This window comes from Barbus barbus, assembly GCF_936440315.1.
Source record: "Barbus barbus genome assembly, chromosome: 7".
In the NCBI taxonomy this organism is placed as follows: domain Eukaryota; kingdom Metazoa; phylum Chordata; class Actinopteri; order Cypriniformes; family Cyprinidae; genus Barbus; species Barbus barbus.
In genome coordinates this window covers 11,860,409-11,882,355 of record NC_136735.1, presented here as the reverse complement: position 1 = coordinate 11,882,355, position 21,947 = coordinate 11,860,409, and the positions used below count along the sequence as shown (strand labels likewise).

The following is a 21,947-nucleotide window of genomic DNA, read 5'->3' as shown; positions in this document are numbered from 1 at the left end:
GTTAGCAGAAAAGGCAGCCAATACAAATCAGAATGAAGTAACAGCACTGATTTAATATTAACAATGACATCTGGAGAGGATAGGGGGTGGAGGGAAAGAAACAGAGTGAGTGGAGATGTGCTGTTTGATCTTCCTGTCATGTCTGTAAATGAGTCTGATAGCAAAGCTCCCTCCCCTTCAATGATCACCGCAGAGGTCTTATAGGGCTGAGTAGAGGAAGCCAGATAAATAATTGTCTTGCTCTGGAGAGATGGCATTTTGGTTAAAGCTTTGGCATTGATTTGAATGTTTTTGCTCCTGGCCAAAATGAAAGGTACATCCCTGCGTGCTGTCTCGGGAAGTCCCTTTGATGAATAATTATATAAAAGATATGATGAATTTAGCAACCTAATGAGATTTCTTGTCATTGCAGGAAATTGGGCCAATATAATACAGAAAATAATCAAATAAATCATTCATTTATCATTTATTTATATTTAATGATTTTTTAGTGCACTTGATGAGTTAAAATATACTATTGCCACTAAACTGTAGAGCAAGCATTGACATAATTCAGCCATGAAAGCACACCACTTTATCCAGAAAAATAATCGATGTTTGACATCAACTCTTCAGTTTTACATTTCTACAGCTCACTGAAATCTTGTCTCACTGAAAAAGTTAAAATATATTATAAGAAAGGTAACTCTAATGGGAGTACTAAGTCTAAATAAAAAAGCAATTCCTTGCATAACACTTTCCACATAACAGCCCTCACATAACAGATAGGTTCCATCTCTCATAGAGAATCACATAACACTAGAGTCAATGAGCGGATGCTACAGACGCTGTGGCAGTGCGACAATTGACAATTTCTTGAAATAGAAATGAGAAAGCAGAGAAGACAGGCTGTGGGAAGATGTTTCTAGACTGTTGATGAGAGTGACAGAAGCACATGGGTTTATCCACTGCTTCTGTTATCATACTCCACTATGACAGACTGAGGTACCACTGTACCCTGATCCCTGATCGTGAGGGACTACTGAGGACTTTATCAGCGAGTTGGAGCGCTGTACTTCCAACCTGAGTCCCACTGCCTGCATTAATGTATTGCCCACTGACTTCAGCCTCGACTGCGCTGCAATGCAGGGCTTTTTTTATAAGGTAAAACGGGGAGTGGCGCCTCTCTGGGGCTCTCGCTTTCTGTGTCTGTCTTTGTGACATTGACTACATTTGTGTCAGTACGAATTAGTTCAATCTGATTGCTGTACTGTATCTTAAATTCTGCAGTGCAGAATTTAATTTCAGAATATAATTTCCATTTTTGGTTTAACGATTTTTTTTTTACAAAAGATTCCTTAACCTCTTAAGACCCTGCGGCCTCATATGAGGACATTATATTTTATTGAATTTCTCTGAGAATATACATGCCACAGTTTTAAGCCTGGATGTCCTGTACAGAGCACATTCAGTTTTCAGAGATACCAAATGATTGGATGTTTCACCATGACCACTCCCTCTCCTCAGTCTTCAAATATGTCAGAAATTAATTTAGTGACACTCTTATGGAAATATGATAATATTTTGTAATTATCATTCAAATCTATTTTTTAAATTGTGTGTCATAAATTAACATCTCAGGAAAATGTTAAGGGGTTTCAAATCAAAATAAGACCTTCTGTTATGAAACAAGATGTTGATTTCATACATGTCCTTATATGAGGTCACCGGGACTAAAAGCATGTTTATTACGCATTTTGGGAGACATAACAAATGAATAGAGAAATACATTTTATTTCAATATTCTATTAAATATTATATATTATTATGAAAATCTGGTCAATTATTACTCCCACTATTACACTTCTTTTTTCATGACATGTTGCCCCAAAAACACATTAATATGCAAATTAAATTTAGTTTATAGATACATTGTATATAATGAGAAAACCCGTGTATGGCCATTTTACACGCATTTTGCATAAAGAAAAAAGGTATACCAAATCATTCTGTTATAACATAGTTGAGAATCATCTTAAAAAAATCATTGTTTGGTAAAAAAAAAAATTATAATCTTAAACTAAAAATGTATTGGTGATTTAAAAAAATCAATTGTTTTTGCCCATGCATGTTCATTAATTTCTTTTTAGTTTTTCAAAGAAATTGAGTCCCGATGTCCTCAACTGAGAATATAGCATAACTTATGAATGAAATATCTTTTTTTTTTTTTTTTACGTTATTCTAAATGCTAAAAAGACATGAAAACAACTTTTTTTTTTTTTTCCTAAAACTTTTTTCTCGGGTCTTAAGAGGTTAATATTCTCTTGTGTAAACATTACCCTCAGGGGTCTTCAACAGGGGGTTCGCGGTAGTACTGAGGGGGTTCTGACAATTATTGCAATTATTGTGAGGGGAAATAATACTATAATTGCAAAAACAGTTGGATTTAAACATTTACATAGCAGTTATTCACAGTATGATCTTTTGATTTTTTTTATCCAACTGAAGTGTTAACATGATGGCTTTTCATTCAGTATGACTGCTTCCATAGTAATACCATTAAAAAAAGTTTGCTGTAAGTGAGAAATTCAAGAGCATTCCTGTACTTCAATAAATCATGATGTAGCAATGCCAAGGTCATGGGTTTGATTCCCAGGAAATGCCTTAACTGATATAAAGAATACCTTGAATGCAATGCTAGCTACTTTGGATAAAAGTGTCTTCCAAGTGCATGAATGTAAATCAGATATTTTTTCAGCAAGTATGTATTAAACTGATCAAAACTGTCAGCTACACATTTATAAAGTTATAAAATACTACAGTTACCAATAAACAAAGTTCTTTTGACCTTTCGATAGTAATCATTTTTCACAATATTACTTTTTTAACTGTATTTTTGATCAAGTAAACGCAGCCTGTGTGAGAATAACAGAGAGAGAGAAAAAAAATAATTATATTCACAACCTCAATTTTTCAGAGGGTATTGTAACTGATGTTGAGGAATTCTGAAACAGCCATTCAACATTTCACTGGACCTGCTTCTGAATATAACACAAAGGTTCAGTAAAAAGCGTTGCAAATCACTGCAGAAGAAAAAAAAAAAGAGCTTTTTGCTTACACGTCAATGTTAAGATGCTTACGTACACCTGGGAATTGCACAGGATGTCATGTAAAAATGTCAAAGCATGCATACTACATGCTGTGCACGAGCAATCCCCTTTAAGTCTGAAGAAATGGCTGCCGTATACTCTACAGTAGTGGCCTGACAGTTTAGAGCGCTGAGGGAACCCAAACTCCCCAGACTGCAGACATCACTCAGAGCGATTGTTTAAAATTGAAACAATTTCTGCTTGAGAATTTCATAAATGTGGGAAATGTACATCTGATTTAGAAGTGTTAAAACTGAGCTCTACTTTGAAAAAGCGGTTTTCATTTGAGAGCAGGCAAGATTTATGAGCCTTTCTCTGTGTGTCTGTCTCTAGGAGAATTTCTTAGATGTAGATTAAGAGTAGCTGTCAGCTAAACAGTTCTAAAGAAGTCAAAGTGGCTGCAGTAACAAGACACTGTCAGAACAGCAGTCGGATGCCAACCCTTTCACAAGGTCACAAAAACAAGCCATATGCCAATAGCAATAATTGCACATATCCACATAGAGTAAAGAAGAAAAATTCAAAAGGTTTGTGTATTTTCAGAATAACAAATGAGTTATTCATCTTTCTATAGTATGAGCAATTTCATCAAAGCAAATGCATTGCAGGAACTCACAATTGTTTCTACTTGAGATTCACAAAATGGAACCCACTGAGAGAAATTGAAAGCAAGAGAGAGAGCTTGCTTAAGCATATGTTCAGTGAAGTGTTGTTCACTAGAGGAGCATCCTGGAGTAAGCTATCCGTCAAGAAAGAGCTGGGAGGGAGGACTTGACAGACACATTTATTAGGAATGCGATGACAGATGACACATAGCTCTAAGTGGTGTAAAGGGATGTGTGTGTGGCGACTGCTAAATGCATAAGAATAGATATTTAAGAGTATTAGTTCAGCATGGTACGTCCTCACACCTCCAGTATAATTCATCCGGTTTCTAAACAGCTGAAAGCCTGTACCTTAGATCTTTTCCTCTTTGTGTTCTGCTTATGCTTGTTATTCTTGTTTTTATTTTCATTCTCTGCAGTGCTCGGTGGCAGAGCATTATGGGAGCTCAAGCACTCGGTGACATCTGAGAGGCATGCCTCTGGGGGAGAGGTCTGACAAATGCTGGGTTTAGTTCCGTGACTTGCCCCGTAACTGCTGAATTACTCCGCTAGGAGGTCCACTAGCTCAGAGAACACCCTGTGACTGTGTGAATGTGGATAGCCAATCTGTGACATGATACGATTTCTTTATTTCTTTCTGCTCATGCAGAATAATCAATTAGAGAAAAAAATCAAGTAGCCAAATGTAAATAGGAAAGGGAAGTGGTGTGTGGCCAAGTATGGTGACCCATACTCAGAATTTGTGCTCTGCATTTAACCCATCCAAGTGTACACACAGTAGTGAACATATACCCGGAGCAGTGGGTAGCCATTGCTGCGGCGCCCGGGGAGCAGTTGGAGGTTCGGTGCCTTGCTCAAGTGTCTCACCTCAGTAGTGGTATATTGAGGGTGGAGAAAGTGTTGGTTATTCACTCCCCCACCTACAATCCCTGCCGGACCTGAGACTCAAACCCACAACCTTTGGGTTACAAGTCCAACTCTCTATCCACTAGGCCACTACTGCCCTATACAATGCTTTCTGTCTTTCTGGTCATGTAGAATAGTCATAGTCAAACAGTGACATGAGCAAAATATCTAAAGAAACTCATACAGGTTTGGAATGACATGAGGGTGATTAAATGATGACAAACATTTAATTTTAAGGTGAAACATCCCTTGGGTGTAGTCATAGAGCATACGTGTGTTATATTTTGCACATGGATATTCTTTTGAAGTACTTTGAAGTAAATGAAGAAAATATGTCTACAATTCATGAATGTATAGTGTAATTTGTATCTATTGACGTACATTAAATTAGTTACATTGATATGTGTTTAATCAAGTGTAAAAAACATTTATATATATATATAAAAAAAAAAGAACTCCATTTAAATTAATATTAGGGATGTTCCGATCAGGATTTTTGCAGCCGATACGAGTACCGATTTCTTGTCATGGTGATCGGCCGATACATATGCCGATTCTGATGCTTCAAGCTTTATATATAATAACGTTATATAAATAATCACAAAAATTATTCCTTATACAGTGAACATTTTAATATTCCTTTAAAATGGTGTTTATGCATAACATTATGTATATCAGGATACTTAATATAAGACAAAATGTCTGATGCAACCCAAGGCAGAGTTGACTGGAGTCACATTTTTATAGCCTTCAGACTTGACTTGACCTGCAATGACTCCAGACTTTACTCGACTCGAGGAAAAGGACTTGTGAATATTTTAAAAGCAACTCGAGTATTTTATCCTTAAATACTTATATAACTGATTTTCAAAAGGTGGACCGCATCCGCACCCCGGCATCCATCCGGACCGCGAGCTGTAACAAGCAGCACCATTTTAAATGAGCAGAGCGTCAAAACAGCGGCGCAGATCACATAACAAGCGCTCAGGGTCGTTTATGGTAAATATCTTTCAGCGCTATATCCTCTAGTATTTTTATCTAAAGCTAAACACTTTTTATTCATTCCCTTTCCGCTCCATGCGCTTTCTCTCTCTCTCCGGACACGCGCCGGCGCCAAGTTCAAAAGCTGCCGCGGTTATTTTAACAACAACAGAAACACGGCAAGAAGCAAAATTATAGATTACTTTCACTTAAATACAGCAGAAAAAAGAACAATGCTGCAAATATAGGTATTTTTCTTATATATATAAATATATATATATATATATATAGAGAGAGAGAGAGAGAGAGAGAGAGAGGACAAAATAAATAGAAACATTTAAACACAAATATGGAGAAGACTGATGTAACTCATAAGGTTTAATACTGTCCAATATAAGACTGAAGAGGAAAAAAGAAATAGAAACATTTAAACTAGGCTACTGAAAGAACAAAACGGAGTAGATCACAGTTATCCATGGGCTCTGTGGGTAATCCATGGGTCGGGTAATAAAAAAATGCAGTCTGTTTATTTGCTGGTGGGTCGCAGGTGGATAAAATAAATCATAAATGATGCAATATTAACAAAAAATTTTTAAATACATTTTTTCATTAGGCAGACGATTTCATTTGTGTGTGTGTGTGTGTGTTCGCCTGATCGGGAAGTTGCAGTGACAGAAACGGTGACATTCTAGATAAAGTTTAAAAGGAGTAAAGCCTCTTTTAATGTTATCGATTGGGCTAATATGGCCAAAGGATATATTTTGTTTTATAAATAAATGGCAATAGAGCGGCTGCGATCAGCTACGGTGCCCGTGGAGCCGTAAAGCCTGTGCTCTGCAGACGTGCAGACGTGCAGTCAGTGATGCGCAGATCAGCTCTAACGTGACTGAATCTGCTGTTAAAAATTAACCATCCATTCATCATATCATCATGCAAAACACACAAGACATATAACAAATTTTTCATTGTTTCTCCACTCGTCATAGCATTTCCACACCGGAAATGACTTGCAGCATATGTCCCCACGCATCATATACGTCGTCGACATCATCGAATTGCGATACATTCGTGAGATGTATGAGTACCGATCGAGTCATAAAATGTGATTAATCGGCCGATACTGATCTCCGGCCGATCGATCGGAGCATCCCTAATTAATATGCAACCACGCTTTAAACCAAACCTCGGATAATAGTAAAACAATAAAATAAAATTACCAATCATATCCCTTGGACTTGGCAAGAAAACTGTCCAACATGCCTCAGTGGTTTAAGCGAATCAAGCATTTGATTTTTTTTTTTTTTTTTTATAAATTATGAAATATAGCATTAAGTGACAGTGGTTAATAATTTATATTAAAATTGGAAGTAATGCATGGAAAATAACTCTCACCACTTACAGCACCCATTGCTGTTGGCTGATATTAAATATGTATCTAAACTCTGTTGACTTCATTCAGAATATAATTTGCTTTAGTTTCAGTACTTGATATTATTTCAAACAGGTATGTTTATGAACTGTTCATTTCTCAGAGCAGCAGTATATCACTATCTATCTGTCTATCTACCGGACATACAAATCCTTATTTGACTCATGAATAATTATTAAGTAATGTGACGATGACATTTATGAAGACATAATTCATAATCTTTGCCCCTCCGTAGTGACGTCACAACTCATCCATTTTCAGTGCCCCTTCCCATTCTAAAACTCATCCCCCTGCAGAAAGTGGAGGTTCAAGCTCATCAGGGAATGAGCCATAAGTTCACCCATGTATCCTTGAGCAAGGCACCAAACGCTAGCTTGCTCCAGGGAGGCTGTCCCTGTTATAGGTTTGCTCTAAGTCACTTTGGATAAAAGCATCTGTTAAATGGGTACCATCACAGAACCATGGTACCACCACAGTTGGAAAACAGATGCTTTTATCCAAAGTGCTTGAAGCATACTCATTACAGAGACAGTCCCCTTGGTGCAACCTAAGTGTTTTGCTAAAGGGCGCAATGGTGATAGTTCATGGATCACCTGTTGCGGTCCTCAAACTAGTAACTTTTTGATTACAAGCCCAGAACCACTATGTCATCCTATTAATAAAAAAAGAAAAATGGCAAAAGTAAGAGAGTGTGGGAATCATCAGTTGTCCTCTGTGCAATGCAGGATTTTCAATTTCTATCTATCTATCTATCTATCTATCTATCTATCTATCTATCTATCTATCTATCTATCTAAAAAAGAACCATCCATAAATACATGCTGAACCTAACCAGTGCAAATGTAATAAAATACAGACTAAGCAGCGATGGCAATACAAAAATCAACTGGCGCTCCTCTGCAATGTCTGCGATTGTGAACAGGGCTCGCCATTATTGCTTGATTTGCACTGGTCGGGGTGGTATATTCTCTTGCCAGGTAGACAGTAATAACTCAAAGACGGCTGCCACAGACACTCGGATGTTCCTCCAGTGAGACTGATTTGATGAGATGGCGATGCCTCTTTTCATTTGACTGAGGGGCCTTAAAAGCCCTGAGCGGATCACAGAGGTTCGAATCTCATATCTTCAGTGGCTCAGCCATGAGAAGGAAATGCATTTACTCATGTGCACACACACAATACGTGCCATAACCAGCACACATATCTACCCAGATCCATGCAAATGCAAGCAAATAACACATGTTCCCCAGTATGCCGTACAGGTTGTTTTGCGTTCTACATGCGTGAGTTGTGCATCGGTTAACCCCAGGAAACCCCTGCACTAGTGCCTCAATGGCTCAATGCATCATCTTCACGCAATTGACTAATAAAACCCAATAACAGTTTGTAATTAATTTTGATTGAATTGGGCTCTTTTGCCATTATAAAGCCCATGGTGGATGTTCTGTGGAGTTGGTAAACAACATCACAATCACAGCAGGTGACTGCTGTTCATAGATCACTGCCTGAAATTAAAATACGTAATGAGAACATCCAACATATGTGCATGGATTTCACATTGAAGACATCGACAGCTTGTGTAACCATCCGCAACTTGCTTAGAATCCTCCTTGATCCTCCTTAGCAAGTTGTTTTCCGGGATCTTAAACCCCATTAAAGTGATTAAAATGTAATTTGTTTTGTGACGAGATTCTAGCAACATGTTGTTAAGGTGAGAGGTGGTTTATCAGATGCAAGAGCATATGGAGCTCACCAGCAGTGGAAACAGTAAGTGATCAGCCAGAATTACTGGGAGATGACTCTGGAGCGGAGTAAGCTGGGGAAAATCATGGCTATCAAACACTATTCATTTCCTTTAAACCACTTTACTGTACCATAAAATTTCCATGTATCCGTGAAGGAAACATCTTGCCCCGCTTCAGACCATGATAGATAATGAAATAAATGTCTTAAGAGGATTAAAAATGCTTGGCCTGGCAAATCTGTAAACAGCCGGTTTCCTCATCCGACATGCAACTACAATACATGTGTCGGGGAAAGTTTACCACTTTCCGAATATTGGTCCAGCGAAGCGGGTGACAGAAGATGCAGGAATGCGCCGGCTGTGGGGTTTGGTGAGGGGGAAGGAGTGTAGAGCAGCAGAAACAAGGGAGGTGATGTACGACTGCTGAGTCTGAAAATGCAGCCGTCGAATTTACAGTCTTGCTGAAGGGGGGTGGGAGTGGGAAGATTTTAAAAGATGTTTCCAATTATAAAAGATTGTACAAACCGGGAGGAGGGTAAACGGTGAACGTTCATGTGCTCCAGCTGTGTGTATGAGTGTGTGTATGTACCACTTCTTAACCTCTGTGCCGGCTGATTTATACATCCACTAACACACTCCTGAACTCCAAGAGTGTAATTAAAGCAGGCCGCTCAAAACGAACATCCATTCCACCTTAGTTACTCTCTCTGTGGATTTACTGTGATGTGGGGTGAAGAGGGTCTTCTCTCAGTGGGGGCAGGCCAAGGAGGTCTATAATACCTGGAGAAGGCTAACTGTTAGCATTAATATTCATCTTAACACTCCCAGGACCACCCGGAAGTGTGAGAGTTAAAATCTGCTACACTTGCTAATGGTCCCATATAACATTTTTTCAGACTTGTAGATTGTTTGCTTTGTTTCCCGAAACAGGGATTTAAATTATGTTCTTGCATTTTCTTCTTGGTTTGGTTTGCTTTTACAAGGCAACATTTCAAAAATGTTTATGGAAGTCTCATATGAGTAAAACAATCTTGTTATTGGTAAGAGTACACCTGTTTAATGTATATTCTGGGATTCTGTCATTATGGTAATGCACCTGTTTCAGAAAAGAGCAATTAAGAACAGATTGGTTTGTTCGTCTGTTGTGTCGAATTGCTTTCTCACCACAACTGAACCGCTCCAGAATGTATTTGCAATTGGGCCGAGACCATCTCATTGAGATGATCTCGGATCTGTTGTTTTGGTGCGGATCCAAACAAGATTGTTGTGTTCACACATGCCTAAACAAACTGGACTAAGGGTCAAAATGCACTAGGTTCTGAAACAAACTCTCCAAATGAAGGTGTGAAAATGTCCCAATAACATTGTTGATTTGCAGATGGCACCACAACAATGCACACAGTCTTAAACCTTTTACTGGTGACTATCCTGAGTTATGACATGAGTAACAGCAGACAGGGAAAAGTCTAAGTCAATTTAAAATTGTTAAGGGTCTTGTAAGAATCAGGCACTGGTAAAACATCCACTATAATAGAATATATTTCCAGAATACAAAACAAGTTCTGAATGGTCAAACACAACAATCTTCTAGAGAATGTGAAGAAATCTTACAAATGAGAGGGTGACTGTGGTGATTGTATGCTCTCTGACAGCTGACATATTGATGTTTAGAGTGTAGGGACAATTTTTGCTTACCTGAATGTGTTATATGGTGAGTTTATGAAAGGAATAGTTCACCCAAAATGAAAATTCTGTCACCATTTACTCACTCTTGTGCTATTCCAAACCTATAATATGACTTTCTTTCTTCAGAGGAATACAAAAGACGATTTTTTATTTTATTTTTTTGGTAAACAATATCCAACCTGCTCCTTTTCGTATAATGAAAATAGTAAATGCGGGTGGGTGCTATCAAACTTCACAATGACAAAAAGCACCATACAAGTATCATAGAAGTATGCCAAGTCTTCAAATGTCATACAACAACATTGTGCATGGAACAGAGGGAAATTTATGATGCTATTTATCGAAAATTGCCCTAACTGGGCTGACAGGAGCACCTATGTTTCTCTAAACCAGTGAAATATTTATCTAGCCTTGTTCTTTAAACTGGCGAGCAAACAGACTACTTCATTTTTCTTGATGTAAATGTCAGGTAATAGTATCATAATAGCATATTATATGTTCATTCTTTTTTAAGGAAAAACTCTCCAGATGGGAATGTCAGTCTGATAGGAATGCCCTTACGTCTAATGCCATGCAGCTTTATTTCCAGACTCTGTTTTTAGTTTAGATCGGTGCTGACCGATCTGACACTTTGTTTCATTGTCATGGTGATGGAGAGAGAAAATGCATCAAAAGAGCTTTTAAGCTGTGCTGATTGCCGAAGTCAAGAGCATGGACCTCAGCTTCTTGAGTTAGAGACATACTGATGTTTGATGCTCTTATGCACAACAGTCAGATGTTCAGAAATGTGAGGAGGTGTTATTTAATCTAAACTGTTCTCAAAAGACTTATTCTTTTGAACATAGAGTAAAAAATACAACAGATAGTTCAGTGGTGTGCATTACAGTTACTTTTTTAGCATTTTGTTTGTCTGTTTTTATTTGAAGGTTTAAATCCATTTGCAGATGAACTAGTATTAATACCTGAGGCATCAACCTTCAGAAAAGACGATTCAGTAAACCTGTGGTTCTTAAAGTATGGTGTTATTGTAAAGGGACTTAAATGGCAGAGCGGAAGAGCTTCAGTGAAAAATGACTTAAATGCCCATTCCTTCCTCACACAAAGCTATCATAATATAGTGCACAAGTTGCATATACAACTTTATGATACTTTTATGTGCTTTTTGGATCTTGACAGTTACAATCACCATCCTATCATCCCTTATTTATGTCCTTTTCTGTTCTATGAAACAATGTTTCATGATAATGTATTACTGTATCATGAGGTACAGCAATACAGTCAAACCAAAAATTATTCAGACGCCATATATCATTTTTTATATGTTTTTATTAGTGGTGCAGGACACTAGTAAGTGAGGATAGCAAAGTAAACTACCAGTAAAATTTATAAAAAATTTGGGACCAAAAATTTGATTTGACACTTTGACCTGACCTTGTTTTGTTACATACCTTTCTATTAATAAAAATTATCTGACATTATCAAGATTAATTTGTTCTGACACAGTTTAACTCTTGAGTTCTTTTTCTAAACTATAGCGAATAAACTGTAGTAATGTGAGAAATGTTGAAGGTATCTGGATAAATTTTGGTTTGACTGTTTATCACTTTCTTCCAGTGTAGTGGTCTTTTTATGTTCTTATTTTCTAGGAAGACCACAGGCAGAGGACTGACTCACCTGTCTGCGAAGATCACGGGTCTTCTTGGTCATCTTGTCAATAGCTGAATTCAGTGGGTCTCCTTTTTCTTTTCTTCCGGTCTGCAATAAAATGGGAGAAAGGTGGAGAAATTTGGCGTTAGTCGTGTAATATTGTTCTGCAAGCTCACACCAGAAGAAGATGAAAGAGCAACAAACAAATCAAGAGTGAAAGGTTTAGTTAAAAATGCTTGTCAGCCTTGAGTGGGGTTTGGTGAAGATTTTTAAGAACCTCTTGAAACTTGAGGCCTTTAAGTGCCTCTAAATGTAGACACAGCAGGGATGGAATAAAGCAAGTGCCGCATAAAGCAATAATAGAGTGTAGACACAACCAACAATAAAAAATACTGAGTACTATAGGGCACAGTAGCAAGTTTTGCAGACAGACTGACATGAAGGAATCTTCTGTGCTACATTTCTCAACCACAAAAATGGCTGGCCACAGGCAGGCCCTAAAATGTAAGGGATTAAACCTTTATGGCAGTATAAAAGCCACATCGCAGGGTGCCGAGAACTCCATCTGATGAAGCCGAAAGGATACTTTAGCCTGAAGCAATCTGAAAATTACACACAACTCTGAATGCTGAACAACTTGCATCTTCGTTCTTTTACCAATACTCTACATAATGGATTGAAGCATAACATAAAAACAGCTCCAGCTTGGAATTATACAGATGTGAAGGCCTATAATAAAGGTATTTTCTATTATATTCCAAACATGAATCAGTTCTGTTTTTGTATCTCCAAACCTTTCATTCAATCATCCGGCAGATTAACTTTAGAAGGAAATTGAACAAATGTTTCCAGGGTCACACTTTCTGAATCATCAATTCACAGGTACTGAACAATATGAACTATCCTATTGACACACTCGATGTGCGGTACAATATGCTTATGACAAGCAGTTGATGCAAATTTGAAGGACAATTACACACACACATACAGAACAAAAAAAAGTACAGTATATTCACTAAGTAATGTCATTGGCTGGCTCTATGAAACTACCTGAAATAAAGGCACAAAGATTTCTTTATTATTTTATCAATCTGCCTTAAAGGTACAGGGTTGATTCAATCGGTAAATTCAATTGGTCGATTCAATTATTTCAGAACGAACCAATGCCTGAATTTATCTAGTAAGTGTAATCAAATCATCTGAGGCACTTAATAGCAAGTAAACAAGCAGAACTGAATATTTCACTTTGTTTTAAAATCTGGGAAAGAAATTGTATGTGTTAGTTTGGGTGGACAACAATCTTTATCACTAGGTCTATAGACATTTCAATGTTTTATGTACAAGAAAAATCCATTTCAGATAAACCTTGCCAATTGTGGCCACACAGAAGGTCACTTTATATGTTGGTCAGACTATCTCTTGCTGTTTAAATACATGATTTAACCAAAATAAGCTGCAGTAGTGTGGACTAGACTTGATGCCGTGAGGGAAAAGTCTGGCTATGCGCGACTAGTTCAGGAGTGTCATGCACCATATAATCTGAATGCCCCCGTTTGCTTCCTGTCTGATTGTTCCAGTGGCTGTTGCCCACAAAAATGGATTCCCGTTCCCCTGTCAGAGTGAGCTGGTGAAATATGCTCGGGTTTAAATGAGGACAGTTCCTCTTGTTAGCGAGTAATTAAAGATTTTGCAGCGGTGGCGGCCGTCTCCCCTAGGTCCGATCTGCCAGACAGCTCACAGCTGGCTCCTGTATGTCAGTGTCAGAGGAAACTCTCACCGTAGATGACAACACACGTCCCATCTCTCTCTCTCTCTCCCTCTCAGCAGCGAGACGGCAGGCTATGGCTCCGTACAAACACAAACAATATCCTATTAAATATGGACAGCAGGACTGAAACGGCTAAATGCCTGCAAGAATTTGCCAGAAAACGATACAGTGGACAGAGTGTATGATAAAAAGATAATGGTGCAATGCAGGGGAGTTTGAGAGGCCGTTTGAAATATATTTAAAGTTTTTAATTAGGAATTCTGTCTCATTCTGTCTTTTTGTCCCAGTGGAATAGCTTTTTTAAATAGATAGATAGATAGATAGATAGATAGATAGATAGATAGATAGATAGATAGATAGATAGATAGATAGATAGATAGATAGATAGATAGATAGATAGATAGATAGATAGATAGATAGATAGATAGATAGACAGACAGGTAGATAGATAGATAGACAGACAGACAGACAGATATTCTGCATTAACATGCAGAATGTCACATAACATTAGATGTTTTACAATGGTAAAAGGTCAGAATCAGTCTGATTGAAGATTATTTTAGCTACATAATGATCCATGTGCAAAGGTTTTTGACCAGGCGTTAATTGATATTCAATCAAAGCTATCTGCTTTCATTTGAAAGATGACCCTCAGAATAAGTAGTGAATACTGAAGCCACCATAACCTTTACCAGAGCCACCATTTCAAATAGTATCCTTAAAAGCAGCATATTAATTTTTTTGGCACCATGGAGTGCAATTAGGAGGCTAAGTTCTAACCTCCTTCTACATTTCAGCAAAGAGAGACAGAGAGAGAATGATCTGAAATCAAGCTCTCCTTACACATAGCAGCATGAAGTTCTTATAACTCAGTGCAGGGCCCTAAATCAGTCCTGTCTGAAACTCACAAACGTCCAACAAACGTCAGTTTCAAACCAGGGCACTCACACATCTACTGCAGAAAAATCAATATTTGAAGTGAACAGCTTCACATACCAGAAACTGCTTTAAGACAAATGAACAGAGGTGTGTATGCATATGTATGTGAAAATTTTATTTAACTTATTTTATTTTATTTAGACAGTAGATGAGAGTGAAAGAGAGCCAATTCAACAGAAGTTTCAACATGGATATCTGATTCAAAATCAGACTGAATTAATTAACAAATTAATTACCTTTCCCATCATTGTATCGGAATGAAATCTTTCATCAGTGCTGACTAAAGCCGAGGCATCTGACCAGAGAATTGCAAATCAGAGGCAACAGTTGAAACAGCAGACACAGTTGTATTTGGCCTGAGCATTATGAGATTGCGCAAAATTAATGACCATGTTGCCAAGCAACCATCCTCCAGTTCTGCCTAGATGTTATTAATACACAGGCAGTACAAGCTGGCTCACATTAAATTGGCTAGTTCAATCAATATTCTTAAACTGGATGAAGTCTCTAAAATCTCTGAAATCTCTATGGAATTCAGAATCAGCAAACCCAGGAGAACAAGACTCTATCTAAAGACATTTCCCTTTGTTCTACTAATGCGCCATGACAGGGCAATCATCTGTATGGAACTCTAACACAAGGGTGTCTAACAAATACGGCCTTCAGAATTGTATAAAAAAAAAAAAAAATCTTTTGAACACGTTGACTGGATTTGCAACAGATGGCACAACGTTCATAGTCAGGAAAATGGCAGGTGTTGCGTAGTTACAAGAGAAAGTTCCCTTAGAGCATAAATTCGGTAGCAAAAAGCCTGAAAAAGAAAAGAAAAAAAGTATTGGTATATATAATAAAAGCTAAATATAGAGGAGAAAATAAGCACAATTTTCCCAAAGTTTTGTCAGAAACTTTTAATTTCTCTGTTGTGTATACTGTTTAATTTCTGTGAATTTTAATTGAGTGTATTCCTCTTCCCGTCATAATAATTCAGATTTCAATCCAACATCCTGTAGGTTGTGGACAATTCAATTCAAATTCTAGCTCATGAACTGAAAGGGTGGCAAGTTTAATCCAAATTTTGTCCACAACAGAGCTGTTACAGAATCTCATGGAATTTGCGTCTTTCAGCTGAAATCTGAAGGAAACAGAAGTACCCAGGGGCAACTCAACCTTTTCCTTTCTTTGAAGTATTTTTCTCATGGAAATTATGACATGGACAGGTACAAGGGAAAAACACACGAGTGAGTTTTAGAATTGTTTCCAACTTTTCTCAAGAATTCTCACTCCTTTGCTTATTGTCAGAGTTTGAGATGTACATGAGGAACTCTAAATGAAGTTTGCAACTCCACTTTCATACATTTTCAGCTGTGAGGGTGAATTTACTGCACCTGCACCTGGAGCTAATGCAGATACAAACATTGGCTTTACACAAGATTTATTATTATTCAGTATTAAGACACACAACTGTGTCTGAAGCTTGCAAGCAGGAGTGTTATGATTATTTTTGTTGGATAATAACAGACAAAACAACAAAAGTTTTGTCTGTCTTTATCCAAGAGTTTCTTACCCTGATGTGTTTAAGTGTGCAATGGTTTACCAATAACAACTTGTCCATTAAACTACTATGGGCTTTAAATGAAAATTGGCTAGATAATATAATGTAGCATAATATATAGGAGGCTCCAAACATCTGAGACCACAAAAATGTTGAGATGGGTATAAAGGGAGGTTGGAGCCAGCTGCAAATGGGTGGGACTTAAGCTGCAAGTGGGCTGTATAAACCAACAGAAGATTTTGATTGGTTTGTTTAATGTCATGTGGGTTGTAGTATCGGTTCACGCTCCTGGTGGCGGTAGTGGGCAAATTTTTTGCGATCCGTCAAAAAAACGAAGAAGACGACTTTCAGTGGGGGCATGGTAGATGAGTGGAAGAGGTAAGCGTGATGTACAATTTTTGTTTGTTTTGTTTTGTTTTGTAAAAAGTATTACAATCTGTGAAAAGTGCATCTTGGAGGCTTTTGTACAACGTTTTCTTAGTACCACACACAGTTTACGATCTGTAATGTGCCTGACAATATCTTTTTCTCTACAAACAACTAATTTGCTCTTCAGGTTACGGACACCGAAGACCATAAGCAGGTAATGTAGTTGCATGGCATTGTAATTTTGGTAACACTTTCTATGAAGCCCATATTTATAATACATTATAAGGGTATTTTTAAGGCATTATAATAAATATATATATATATATATATATATATATAAACTTATAATATGTTATATCATCTTATGAACAGAGGTGGGTAGAGTACTCAAAAACTGTACTCAAGTAAAAGTAAAAGTACTTCTAGAAATATTTACTCAAGTAAAAGTAAAAGTAATAGTCTGAATAGTTACTTGAGTAAGAGTAAAAAAGTATCGGATAAAAAAACTACTCAAGTAGTTAGTTACTAGTTACTTTGGATCATATAGGTACTGAATACAGTCTATTTTTATTTAGATATATAGATTACATTTATGTAATGTGTATGTGTACACACACACACACAGCCGTTCAATATATATATATATATATATATATAAAATAATGTAATTTATTACAGTGATGCAAATCAGAATTTTCATCAGCCTTTACCCCAGTCTTCAGAGTCACGTTGATTTATGTTGATTTATTATCAGTGCTGCTCTTTTTAGCTTTCTATTCATCAAAGAATACTGAAAAAAATCTCACAGGTTCCAAAAAATATTAAGCAGCAAAACTGTTTCCAACACTGGTAATAAATCGATATATTATAATGATTTCTGAAGGATCATATGACTCCAAAAACTGGAGTAACAGCTGATGAAAATTCTGATTTGCATCACTGAATTAAATTATATTTTAAAGTAAATTAATTATGTATTATCCTATAACCTCTGACACTGAAACCTCTGAAAACGCCTCACATGACTGCTCTGAACATAACGAAACAAATGCATATTGATGGATCTTCTGTTCTGCAAAATATAAACAAATGTAGCCTATATTTTTGCAAGAGTAAATATTGTAAAAATATGAATATTAATTGTGTCTAGAACAGGCCGCGCGCCGCTGCGCAGAGCTAACGCAGGTTCCACGGGTGTTCATTTCATACTCTGTGACAGCTCATTTAATGTATAAATGATACATTGTATTTACTGTAAGGTACATGCACAACAAACTGGTGATGTCATAGTGGTATCGTGGCCTATACCTGTGGAACAGTAGACAGCACACGCGGTGTTCATCTAATAAAAGATCTTCATATAGCTCTAGCAAACAAGCCTTTGCAGATTTGCTTTCAACTGACTGTAGATCCAAAGCCACGTCTTCAGCGCTCTTGATGTTCATAAACTCTCTGTTATCTGAGTGAGAACCGCTTCAGAGACTCAGCGCGTGCGTCAGGGAACTGAACGAATCATTCAAACTGATTCGCGAACCGATTCACTGGTTTGATAAAGCCTTTAAACAGAATCGACTTAAAAGAATTAATCATTCGCGAATGGGCATCGTTCATTGCCCAGAGAAAAGTAGACGGCGCGTTTGGAACAAACCGAAGCATTTTTAAGTTGTATTGCTTTAAGATACAGTAACGAGAGGAGAGTCGCCCACAGTAACGAAGTAAAAGTACCGTTTTTTCTCTAAAAATATACTTGAATAAGAGTAAAAGTACCCATTTTAAAATATACTCTAAAAGTATTAGTTACTCAAAAAATGTACTCAAGTAAATGTAACAAAGTAAATGTAACTCGTTACCAGGGGCGTAGCCATCATTTCAAAAGTGGGGGGGACGGAATGTCTAGTGTTATACCTGTTTTTTTGTTGTTATTTTTTTCAGTTAACCCTTGTCTAATTGACAGGTTTTATTTTTAATCATACCTTTTTGCTTAATATGCTTTATGATTATATTATTATATATGATTATAAAATAGAAGGAATAGAAAAAAGAAAAAGAAAGAAAGAAATACAACAGCTTGTCACTGGGACAGTACCCTTAAAAGCACATCTTTGTACCTTATTTACCTCAAAAAGTTTCATAGTTGTACATTACGGTTCATATTGGTATTCTAAGGTACTAATGTGCACCTTTTTGAGTATAAGTTACAAAGATGTCCTTATAAGGTTACTATTGTTTACATATTTCAGATTATATTGTGTGTGTGTTGTATGTAGAGTACATGGCACACAGTAATGGATACTTGCACATTCACATACTACTTTATTCTGTTCTGTTCTATTATACATTAGTCTGATTAGTCTATGTTAAAATAAATATCTTATCATAGACAATGCTGTAAATAATCTTTACCTCTGAAGCCTCACTGAAACTTTCTGCCTCATTCACTCTCATCTATTCACTTCTGCCTCTGTCTACAGCAAATAAAGTAGTGTTTGAAACATGTACATACAGGGAATAGTGACATACAGAAGAAAATAACTAATTACTGCTGGACAATAACCAATCATTTGTATCCTAAATTATTTTTTAACACTTTAGAATGGGGAACACATTCACTATTAACTATGACTTTTGCCTCAATAAACTCTTCATTTACTGCTTATTAATAGCTTGTAAGGTAGTCGTTGTAGTTGTTAAGTTTAGGATTATGGGATGCAGAATATGATCATGAAGAATACAGAATTAATATGTGCTTAAGTACTAATAATCAATATGCAAGCTAATAATTACCTACTGTAGTTAAAAATGATAGCTGAGAAGTTGTTCATCATACTAATGTTATTTTTTATTTTTCTATATTTGACTAATTATGTGTTTTCTATGATTGGTCCATATATAATCCTACAAACACTTGTGTATTAATAGATTTTATACAATGTAAAAACAGCCAGGTGTTAAAAGCCACTCTTCTTACCTGTCACTGTGTGTCGTCCTAATTCTGTCCTAACAGACCTAGGCTGACTGTTTCTTGTTCATTCTTGATAACACTTAAAAACGTAAAGATGCAATAATGACAGAGCACCCCTAAACGAAGATCGATCCTGTATCAGATCAGTGCTTGCATGTTTGATTGAAATACATCATGTAGAATTGGCAGAGTGTCACAATGCTGCAAACGCTGTAAAATCTCAGTTCAACATGATCTTTATTCTTATTTGAAGGGTTCTGATAACATACATACGTGTTAAAATAAAAGACGTTACAAAAGAGTTACGGAAAAATACACTGAAAATAAATAAGTGCATGTTTGTCCAGGCAGCTTTTTATTTCTCCATATAATGAACATCAAAACTTGCTAATTATTCAACAAGAGCAATAGGCAGAGTCACTGAACATTGTGCAACACTATTCGGATCCCACATGACAACTTATGTTTGTTTTTGACTTCTTCGTAAAAAAGGAGTGAAGAGTTTCTTGCCGCTTTGAACTCATCTCGACCTCTAATGAATGATGGATACAGCGCGGGACCGCGGGCGCGAGCCTGGGTATGTCGTGACGTCACAAACTGAGTTACTGATTGGCATGGAAACGTAAACGTCATGTATAAATTATCTTGTCTCTTTGAATTTTAAATCATTCTGCATTTATATGCATTGCTCCATTAAAACCTCAACATGTCGAGAACACAACTGTCCAATGAAAAAGTAAACGAATTTACTTTTTATAAAAAGTGGGGGGGACATGTCCCCCGCGTCCCCCGCGTAATCTACGCCCCTGCTCGTTACTACCCACCTCTGCTTATGAATATTCATAAGACCGGTTTTAATGTATTATAATATTTACTTATTAGTGGTTATTGCTTTTAAGAGTATGATGATTTATAAAACAGAGTGAACACGTTGCATCCACTTAAGTTACAATGGATTATATTCCTTATGTATTATAAGAGCATAAAATGGCTGCCCACTGCTCCGGGTGTATGTTCACGGTGTGTGTGTGTTCACTGCTGTGTGTGTGCACGTTGGATGGGTTAAATGCAGAGCACGAATTCCGAGTATGGGTCACCATACTTGGCTGAATGTCACTTCACTCATAAGTCTCATATCTTGCCACCTTTCTTATGCTACTTTACTAAAAGCCATCAATGACCACTTATAGGTATACTAATAATAATAGTCATATTTTTTTCTCTCAAACAGCCATAAGATCAGATATCAGATCAGATTGCTTTGAACTATTTTTATTTTAGTATCAGTTTGATTATTTTGATGGTACCCTTTAGACAGCTGTTGTTAAGTAACTCTGCAACTGCATGTCAACTAGCAGTATTAGTAGGATTAGTAGTATGATCTGCTAAATATATGCTAACACTATATTTTCATGGTTCCCCAACAGACAAACTGACTATAAGCAACTTTGCAAGTATGTCAACATTCTACCTACACTAACCTTAACCTAAGCCTACTAATACTCTAATGATAGTTAGTTGACACGTAGTTGCAAAGTTGCTTATAGTCAATAGACTAAGGAGACATCAAAATAAAATGTAACCTAACATGTAAACATTGCATTTTTTTTCAGTTTACATTATTAATTAGCTCACAACAAAATTAATATTAGCCTCACAGGGAACACTCAAATAACACTCCACACCTAAGCACTATCAAGATATACTATGCAGATATTAAATAATGTCAAGATATATAGTCCATTATCAATGTAAAAGAAGATTTAATATGGTGTTCATTGTGTTATAAATAATCATAATCTTAAAAGTTATAAGCACAAATGCATAAGCATTATAATGTATTATAATTGTTGTTATGATTATTTATAAGACAATATAACAACATATTATAATTTTTATAATGCATTATGCATTCATTATAATGCCTTAAGAATACCCTTATAATGTATTATAAAAATGGGCTTTTTTACATTTTGGACTGCACTGATTTATAAAGTGTAAATGTCTTACACGTTTGTAAATAGAGACCTGTTTTTATACAGTCTATGATAGATAAACTGTAAAAAGTGAACAGTTGAATCAACTTAAAAAATATATATATTTATAGAGCCAATTGGATAAATAATGCAGCTATAAATGTGTAGGTGTGTTGGTATAGATGTCAGAGTGTGGTTTGTATGTATGTCATAAAAAAAATGTGTGTGTGCTTGTAATATTTGAGAAAGAAAAAC

The 21,947-nt window shown here is 36.6% G+C and overlaps 1 protein-coding gene across 1 annotated transcript in view; it reads right to left on the bottom strand.

The window, feature by feature from the left end:
• The window catches only part of LOC306872021 (catenin alpha-2), a 471,996-nt gene that overhangs the window by 73,274 nt on the left and 376,775 nt on the right, over positions 1-21,947 (bottom strand). The window contains exon 8 of the mRNA XM_079420336.1: positions 12,154-12,234. Coding sequence (XP_079276462.1) covers positions 12,154-12,234 — 81 coding nt within the window. The remainder of the gene's footprint in view (positions 1-12,153; positions 12,235-21,947) is intronic.